Raw genomic sequence first — 9,847 nt, forward strand, 5'->3', positions numbered from 1 at the left:
AATATGGCTTTGACACATACCTGCCAAATACTTGCTTCGTATGATTGTCCTGGCAGCTTGATTGTTGACACAGGATATTTAAAAATGAGTTCACACCTAATTTTGTGATACTTATTGATATGCTATCATACCAATAAATTCCTTAATATTTATTTTTAACAGCTAGTAACATAATTTAATATAACTCCATTATTTTAACATTGAGGGCCTGATCCATCTGCCTTTCATGTGAGGAAGTGACATGGAACAGATCCTAAGAACAGATTGAGAGAGTATGTCTCAAATGCTGATTCAGATGTACTTAAGGCTTTAGAAAAAATTGTTCCCCTTTTTAAAAAAAAAAAAAAGTCCATTGTTCTTCCTTTGTGGGAGATATGTCATTTTTAGGCAGGTAGTCTTTGGTAATATATTGATCAAACAGACAAGTAGAATAAATACTGTCTGCCATTCTGTTAGAAGTAGAGCAGATAAGTATAATTTAAACATTCAGGCCCTGATCCTGTGGACAGTGGTGCACATGCTTTACTTCACTACCGTGAGTAGTCAGATTACTACTGTAAGTAGTACCAGTAAGTCAAAGTTAAGCATGAGCATTGGGGCCTTGAAGCCAAAATCTCATCTGTCTTTACCTCCTGAGTTGTCTTTGTACTTTCAGGGCAGAGACTCTCTTCTTGCATACGTATAAAGAGCCATTTGCATCAATGTCAATATAATATATAAATAACTTAATAGAATTATTTTTATTTTTGTTGGTAAAAGGTTTTGAAATGTGCTCCTTTCTAAGCCTTAAGTGCTTAAAAACATGTTCATTGCGCAGATTTATTTTTCTTTTTCAGGGCTGGCAATTTCCCAGGGAGAATTAGTTTAGGACAGGGTGCTGTGAAACTTTTCCTGATGCCACTGTCCCTACTGCTTTGCAAGTTCCCTCGTCCAGCTGATCTCTTATTCTGGTCCCTACAGGTGCCACCATCTTTCTCCCCTACCTCCCCACTGACTTTATTACTGGACTAATGTTTCTGTAAAAAGATTAGCATTGTGTATATTTGAAATAGCCTAATTTTAATAAAGGATCTTTATAAAACTATATAAATTTTCTATAAATCAACTTTTTCCTGTCTTAAGACTAAGTTTTAATTGTGAGAACTAATCTGTATATAACTGTTGTAACTGTGTTTTTAGGCTATACTCTAGTGCATTCTTTCAGACCAGCAGGAAAAAATTCAGAATTACTCTTGGTCTGTGATAAGAAGGATATGGAGACATGGCAAAAACAAAATCTGCCACTCAGTATTATGACTAGATTAAAGGAAAGCAGCAAAACAGAAATGAATCATTTCAGGTATGTGAAGAATATGTAAGGGGAAACTCCAAGTTATTTCTTGTGTAGTAACTTCGGTGACAATGTACTGTCAGGCATGTTACCTTCTAGGACAAAAGCTTGAGGGTGGACAAGTGTAATAAATTATTTTCATCATATGGTTCTTGTAACATATTAAATAACGAAATATACCATCCTTAGAGTCTGACGCTACAAAGTGCAGAGCACTTTCTGTGGGGACTAAGCACCCCCAACTCCTTTTGGCTTCAGTGAGATTTGAGGATGCTCAGCACCCCACAGGAGTTGCTAAACATTTTGATGGGTCAGATCCTTAAGGAGCAAATAAATCTTGATTGCATGCAAAAATAACCACATCAAAAGAACATTATTAAGATTGCAAAGTCAAGTGCTCAGAAGTTACGAGAGTTAAGATAGCCTGTGGAACCTTAATTCGACCCAGTTGTCGGTATACATTGTGATTCAGTGTTCAGTTACATGATCACATGCTGTTTTTCCACAGAGTCCGAGCCTCGTTCAGTGCACAGAATGGATGATGTTTATTTAATGAGCAGCTACTGAATAGTTTCTCCTCGTTGTTCCTTGTGTGGCCGTAGGCCTTATTTACTGCACATTATTCAAATCCTGCTCTGAAGACAGAATTATTAATTTCCTCTGTGCTTTTCTATGGCACTCATCACTATAATATCTGAGTGCTTCACAAACATCAATGAATGCATCTTCACAAAATCCTTGTGAAGTGAGGGAGTGATATTACCCCCATTTTACAGGCAGGGAACTAAGGCACGGACATTAAGGTCAAAAGCTTCCACTAATTTTCTGTGCCAATTTGAGATTCCTGGGACCTGAATTTTTGGAGTATGTTATAGTACTTTATATATTCAAAGCATAGCTCCTACTGACTTCAGCTGCAGCTATGAGGGCTCAGAATAGACCAGAGCTGCTGTGTCCCAGTGCCTTACATTCTGCGACCCAATATTGGGTTGTGACTCGGTTTGAAAATCACTGATCTAGTCTGACCTGCACATTGCAGGCCACAGAACCCACTTCTGTAATAGAGCCCTGACCTCTGGCTGAGTTACTGAAGTTCTCAAATAGTGGTTTAAAGACTGTTACAGAGAATCCCCCATTTATACTAGTTTAAACCTGCAAGTAATCTGTGCCTCATGCTACAGAAGAAGGTGAAAAACCCACAGGGTCTCTGCCAATCTGACCTGGGGTGAAATTCCTTCCCAACCCCAAATATTGCAATCAGTTAGACCCTGAGCATGTGGGCAAGACATACTAGGCAGATACCTGGGAAATAATTCTCTGTAGTAATTGAGACCTCCCCATCTAGTATCCCATCATACCATCCCCTTGGCCATGTCTCCCCCCCGTCACTGTCTCCCTGTCCCAGTCACTTTGCACAGCAAGTCTTAGTTCTTCCCTGGCTCCTGGTTGGATCTGTCTCCCTTCCTCCCCCCTCCTTACCCATTTTCCCATACATACGCTCTGGTTCCTAGCCCCAAGCGCGCACACCCCATCTCCTTCCCACCCCAGCCAACTGTCTCTCATCTGCCCCCTCCCCCCCGCCACCATTTTTCCTTCACTGACTTCCAATACCAGTCGTCTTGGCCAGCCAGTTCCAACCTCCCCCATTTCTCCAGTCCTTGTCTCACCAGACCTCTTATCCCCTATCTAGTTCTTTCCTTCCCCTCAGTCCTGCTGTTGTCCCCTCTGCACTCAAATTGGACAGCTTTCTCTTCCATGCTGCCTGAGTGCCAGGGAACATTGAGAGTTTAGGAGAGAGACGCTCCCTGCTCTCACTTCCAGCCCTTGACATCCCTCTGGTTGGGAGCAGTCATTGTAGGGAAAGCTGGGCTTTGCCACATACAGCCCTAGGCTGGAGCATGCTCATTCACTCTTTGGAGATGGCACATGTGGAGTCCTGTCAGCATTAGAAGATGTGAGGGGATGGAGCCTGCTCAGTTGCTCTGTGTGAGGATGGTACATGCATAGTGTAGTCAGCACTAGCAGTTCTGGGAAGCTTGGGCCATGCTCAATCAAGACGGAATGTTCAGAAATTTAGCTACTACAATTGAAGTCTCTACTGAGCATGTGCAAACTGAATTTTTCAGAGGCTTATAACTTGGCCAGTTTTGGGTGGATTTTCACAAAGATGTCAAATAGCACAACCCTGACACAAAAGCCAACCTCTGCTAAATTTTAAGTGCCTCCTCCAAAACATGAGGACACTAGAGCTCTTCAAACAAAAGGTTGCCAGAATATGTTACCATGGGCAAAACAAGCTATTTTTTCTAGCCTTATTCATGAAAATGACTGAACATATTTGGCCAAAATTTTCCAAAATAAAAAAAAATTAGCCTGAGGCAGGCAGAAATGAGAAGAGAAAATTTCAGCCCAAACAGTTAGTTTGGCAAAGTTAAAAGCAGCAGAAAACAAGGTTTTCTTATTAAGGTTGCCTGATGCTTCTCATTAAAATAGGTGGCACTATCAGCACTGCCTATAATTTGTTTAGTTTGAAGCTCTTGAAACTTTCATCTGCATATTCTAATTATGCAGTAAAATTATTGCAGATAAGATTTTAACATGGCTGTATATATCTCTCTAACAGGTTATCCTGTCTAGCTGTGTGTTTGGATCTCATTAAGAAATGTGCAGCTCTGTATGAATCTTTGTCATCCTTCCATGAAATAATGCAACCCATCAGAGCACTTCTTTCAGAACATTTACCAGTGAGTGAATACCCTAAACAACTGCAGGTAAATGTTCCCCAAAAACCTAATTGCTGATGTAGAAGTTAGTAAATTCTGGGTCTTAATATGTGCTAACAAAAAACGTAAAGCTAATTAAAAATAATAACAAAGTGAAATATTTTTTCAGAGGCCAAGCGTGTTATCTTTTTAGAATTTGGTGTGCAGATAGCTGGGGTATGAATCTGTGATGCACTAGCCTGCCGCATCTAAGTGCCCTAAGGTCCCTGCTGCTGCACACTAAAAATTCTGTAAGGCACATTGATCTACTATTGTTGTACTATAAATTCACACCTCAGCTTGCTGTGCACTAAGTTGGTGTATAGGCAAGCCCTTAGACAATTTAAAGACTATATGAGAGTTTCTGTGGAAAAGTTGGAATGTGTACTTAATGTTTTGGATGGACATTTTTCATGGTGCAGCCGAACCTGCCTTTTTAAGAGCAATGTTCCCTCTAATTGTTCACATCCATGTGCAGAATGAATTTTGTTATGTGCACCGATATGGAGGTGATGTGGGGCCAAGGGGTTTGGAGTGTAGAAGGGGGTGCAGGGCTGGGCTCTGAGGTGGGGCCAGGGATGAGAGATTCAGGGTGCTGGAGAGGGCTCAGGGTTAGTGCAGAGGGTTGGGGGGCGGTGAGGGCTCTGGCTCTGGGGATGCAGGCTCTGAGATGGGGCTGGGCATGAGAGTTTCAGGGTGCGGGAGGGGGTTCAGGACTAGGACAGAGGGTTGGGATGGGGGGGTGAGGGCTCTGGGCTGGGGATGAGGGTTTTGGGGTGCAGGCTGCCTCGGGGCTGCGGTGGGGGAAGAGGACTCCCCCCAGCCCTCTCTCGCTGCGGAAGCCTGGGGCTGGGGGAGAGGCGCCTCTCCCTGCCTACACAGCCCTTGATAGCCTGCTGTGCAGTCGCACAGCTTAGAGGGAACTTAAGTGGAGAGGGTAACATTTAAGGCATCTCCATTGTGGTAACTCTTTAAGTAGCTCCTTTTATAGGAATAGCATTCTGGCAGTGCTGTTCCTGGCGATCTTGTATGAATCTGTAAGTCACTGGTACAGTCAAACAACTGTATCAAATAAAGTAACAGATACCCTGGGCATGGGTGCCTTAATAAAACCAGTATAAATATGTATTGTCAGCTACACCAGTTAAAGTTAGTTAGTTCTTTCTTTTCCAGAGATGGAAGGATAAGATGATCTGAGTGTAGCCTGACTCTCTTCTGCATTCAATGAGGATGGACCCTCCTACTTAGCACTAGCGTCCTCCCTAGCAGAAGAGGCAGGATGAAATATGTTCGAGAATAAGATGTAATGTAGAAGGCATGGAATGGCCATGTTAGAGTCACAAAATGTAACCCTTAGAGCAATGAATATTCAGACTTAGAGTTTTAAGTTGAGAAACAGGAGCTGAGTTAAACTAGGTTTAGTCTATTGTCAGTCATGCCAACCTGGCCTCTTTTCTCTTTGGCCACAGACCCTTCCTGCTGTCCATCAAAGCACCCCCTGGAGACCTTGGAAAGCCTTTTGAAACTAGTCAGACCTGAAGGTTTAAAACTCTTCAGGACTAGCAAATATTCTAAAGGTTAATTGTGATCTTGCTAAGAGAGAAGGTAGTTTTGTTGTGGATGCCTTAGCCAGGAAAACATTATTCCTGAGACAGCCGATAACTGGTTTGTAAAACGTGGTATCTTTGATTAACTTTTAAAATCCTAACCTCATCTGCATTTTCAGGAGTTGCATCAAAATGCTCTGAAAGAGATAGAGGACAAAGGAAAACACTATACCCCCTTGGTGTGTGAGAAAAAGAAGCCTGTGCCATTGAAATTATACACACCCAAAATAGTGAAAGTGTAAGTACAGTAATCCTCATAGAAGTGAAGAAAGCAAAACTGCAGGTTAGGCATTGAGGAGCATAGAGATAGGCTTCAGCTAAAGGCTTTTTGTCATTCTTTCCTAAATTTCCAAGCAGAGTAGGGAATGGAATTGCATCTCCTACATTAGGTGCGCACACTGCAAAGGATGGACTACCCAGAGAAAGGGAAGGAGGAATCCTGAGAAATGAAGGGTGGATTGTCTTGTTTTATGGCTAGAGTATAGGACTGGAAATCAGGGGATCTGGAGGCTATTCCTACTCTCTTATTCATTTCTCCCTCAATAATAGATTCATAGATCTTTAACACCAGAAAGGACCGTTATGAGCATTTGATCTGACCTCCAGCACAACATAAAACACAATCTGGGTATCTGTTTAAACTGGTTCTTAATTTTGAGGGTCTGTCTAGACTTCTCAGCTTTCCTAGATTCTGAGATTGTCACAATGGCCAGAAGCACGTTTTTTTATCTTTGGCTGACCAAGAAATTTCACCCCTTCCTATCAGATATAGACCTTTCCACATACACATCATGTGTATCTTTTTGTGTTCTGGGTTAGATTATAGCAACATCCTGATTGTACTTGGGATTAATTTTGAAAGATATTTGGTAGCTTTTACTAATACCGAATGCAGTTACATTCTGACTCAGGTAGACTGGCCAGGGCATGTTACACGCATACTCTTCACTGCCTGCTGATTCATTTCCAGACAGAGGTACTAGTTACTATCATAAATTATCTTATGTGTTGGTCTCCATTAAAATACTGCATTTGTCCCACCATTTGCATTCATACTAAATTCCCTCTGGCTATTTGCCGAAAGGGTGAAACAAATTGGGTATCCGCCATTCCCCCACACACACAGACACACCTCTCCCCCCCCTAGAATTTATCATGAGAAATATTAACCTTAGAACACATTGTGAGAATCCATTTTTGTGCAGGTTTTCCACTAATTACAGATGCTGACATACTGGATTTAGCCAGCTAGTATGGTTTTCTCAGCCTCTGTACTTCTGAATGTATTGCTACATGTGGAAGGTTGCTGTGTATTGGTTCTCTGGAAAATGTTGTCTGCTCTTAATCTAAATTATGTAACATAGTCAGATACTATTTTTTATGGTATCCTATAAATATGTAATTATAAGTGAAACTGTTAAGCCCTTGGTATTGAGAGTTGCCATAGGAGTGTGCAAAGACGTAGAATATCAAGAAGTAGCATCTATATAAAAGCTAGTTCCTGTGAAGTATAAAAGAGTATGCTTGACATAATAATTTATGCTTGTTCATACATGCATTCTAATTTCAGCCTGGAGTTTGGGAGGAAACAGGGAGGCAGCAAGGAAGAGCAGGAAAGAAAGAGGCTGATTCACAAACACAAACGTGAATTTAAAGGAGCTGTTCGGGAGATCCGCAAAGATAACCAGTTCCTGGCTAGAATGCAGCTTTCAGAAATTATGGAAAGGTAATATATGATTACTGGCAGTGGAGTTACTCTGTATGCTGGCCAATGTTCACTCTTAGTCCCTATCAGGACTGGCATGTTGGTCAACCATATTTTGAGATCAAAACAGTTGTCTGACAACTTGGGAGCAACCACTACAAGACTTGCAATGAGAGTTACCTGATGTTTATTGCTCATCAACCTCTATATATTTTGCATGTGTTTGAATGTTGCTGTTTCATTCATATAGTCACATAATGTGTATTTCTAAGTATCATATCTATAATATTTGTAATTTAAACTGTAGCAGAGGCAGTGTTTCAAAAATGTAGCTTTTAATAAATATTAAAATACATTTTGTTTTGCCTATTTTATCTGATGTCAGAATAAAGATTTAAACATGTGTTTGTTTTTATAGGGATTCTGACAGAAAAAGAAAAGTGAAAAATCTTTTCAATAGCCTTGCTACACAGGAAGGTGAATGGAAGTCAATGAAGCGGAAGAAGTTTAAAAATTAGACCTTGACATTCTACAACAGGAAAAACCCTGGGACATTATATTTTTACTTTCAGGTAAAATATAAACTGATGGGTTTTGAGGAGACATTATATCTAGGTGCATTCCTTTTGTGGAAAACAAGTGCCTTCAAGAACAGTCTGAAAAAGAATTCTGATAAGTTGGTTAGCTGGCTGTATTTTTTTTCATGTGAAAAATAAAGATAACATCCTTTTGTATTTGTTGTACTTATTATCATATTAATGAGAAATATTTTGGTAAATAGGTGTTCAGAAAACTGTACAGATTGTGCGTTCTTGATAGGAACTTCTGACCAATTCTGAGTGTCCATATTATGGTGCATTGTATGGGTATTCTAAAAATAATCAAGTAACAGGCATAAACTTTTTTGTATATTTTTGATATTGCAAAATTGCTGACATTGATTTAGCATCACAACTATATAATACTTGGAGTTCAAGAAGTAATGTTTTAATTAGCATTTAGCTTCAGGAAAGTAGGATTCCTGTACTCTAAGGCTTAATGGAACTAGTTTGACAGTTGGTGCCTGGTTAAAGCTCAACATCCATTTATCAATTCAGTAACTTGACATTTGCTTCATATGTATTGAATCTTAATGTTGACATCAATTTACTGTTCTAACACTGTAACATGGGTCAGTTAAACAGACTAGCTCAGCACCTTCATAACTGATTACTCTCCCAGCTTTAAATCATTTTTATATATTTCATCATAAAACAAGTTCAGTTACTGACAATGGGTACCTGAATGACAGTTGGAAAATATTTGTACTCTATATTCCATCAGCTACATTTGTGGAGAAAAACTTCACTGTGTAAAGTTGGTCACTTGAATTGGATCACCATCCCAACATTCATCCAATCTGCCTATATCCTAAATCCATCCATGGCTAATTATATGTGCAGTGAAGAAATCATTGTAACTTTTTCTGCAAAAACTTTTTTTTTTAACTACATACCCCCTCTGTAATTACTTTCCAGTTTCAAAATGCTTAAGTTGTTCTAAAGAACCTCTGCAAAATGAAACCATTTTTACTTCACAGCTGCACAAACATGAAACCCTTAAAGTGCAGCTCTGTTTTGAAAAGTAGCTATGTAAAAATGGCAACTTTTTCCTTAATCTGCTGCTCCTCATGTGTAGTTAATGACTTCAGAGACAGTAAATATTTACTGGTTTCAGAGTAGCAGCTGTGTTAGTCTGTATCCGCAAAAAGAAAAGGAGTACTTGTGGCACCTTAGAGACTAACAAATTTATTTGAGCATAAGCTTTCGTGAGCTACGGCTCACTCCGATGAAGTGAGCTGTAGCTCACGAAAGCTTATGTTCAAATAAATTTGTTAGTCTCTAAGGTGCCACAAGTACTCCTTTTTTAAAAAAAAATATTTACTGTTTTACACTGTACTTGCTAGTAGCCTTAGAGAGACAGCAGAGCTGTGGGAGAGTGAGTTGGAGTCTTTTCTATATGTATCATTCATAGAATTGTTCCCATAGGACCACTCATGTGAGAAGTTACTCATATGTGCAATGCTTTGCTGGATCAGGGTTTAAATTCCAGTAGGAAGGATGGATTCTAGCCTCGGATCCCTCTATGCAATCCCATTCTTTTCTGTCTCCATATTTATACCATGCTTGTCACAATGGTATATAGAATCCAGGATGGATCTCCCTACACATAAACATACAGTCTTCTTTCTTCTCTTTTTTTAAAAACCTAAAAACTAATTTTTTTCCAAGATTCTGCACTCAGCTATACCTGTACATAAGGACAGTGTTGCACAGGTGATGTCAACATCGGTCCTGCAGGATTTTTATTAATGGTGGTGACATCCATGAGCCAGAAAAAATACAGCTTATCCTTAAATGCCAAGTTGAGTTTGCCAGGCTAATGGTTAGAATAAACAACTTTT

At 39.9% G+C, this 9,847-nt stretch overlaps 1 protein-coding gene across 2 annotated transcripts in view; it reads left to right on the plus strand.

The window, feature by feature from the left end:
• Positions 1–8,138, plus strand: part of NOP14 (NOP14 nucleolar protein) — a 37,657-nt gene extending 29,519 nt beyond the window's left edge. Inside the window, exons 14-18 of one of the 2 annotated variants that reach the window (XM_038399203.2) lie at positions 1,180–1,339; positions 3,954–4,101; positions 5,819–5,937; positions 7,270–7,425; positions 7,823–8,138. In XM_038399203.2, coding sequence (XP_038255131.1) covers positions 1,180–1,339; positions 3,954–4,101; positions 5,819–5,937; positions 7,270–7,425; positions 7,823–7,922 — 683 coding nt within the window. In that variant the 3' untranslated portion in view covers positions 7,923–8,138. Of the gene's footprint in view, positions 1–1,179; positions 1,340–3,953; positions 4,102–5,818; positions 5,938–7,269; positions 7,426–7,822 lie in introns of those variants that run through there. The other variant, XM_043512531.1, reaches the window with a different exon arrangement.
• The last annotated feature ends 1,709 nt before the right edge of the window (positions 8,139–9,847 follow it).

Source organism: Dermochelys coriacea, chromosome 4 (assembly GCF_009764565.3).
Source record: "Dermochelys coriacea isolate rDerCor1 chromosome 4, rDerCor1.pri.v4, whole genome shotgun sequence".
Lineage (NCBI taxonomy): Eukaryota > Metazoa > Chordata > Testudines > Dermochelyidae > Dermochelys > Dermochelys coriacea.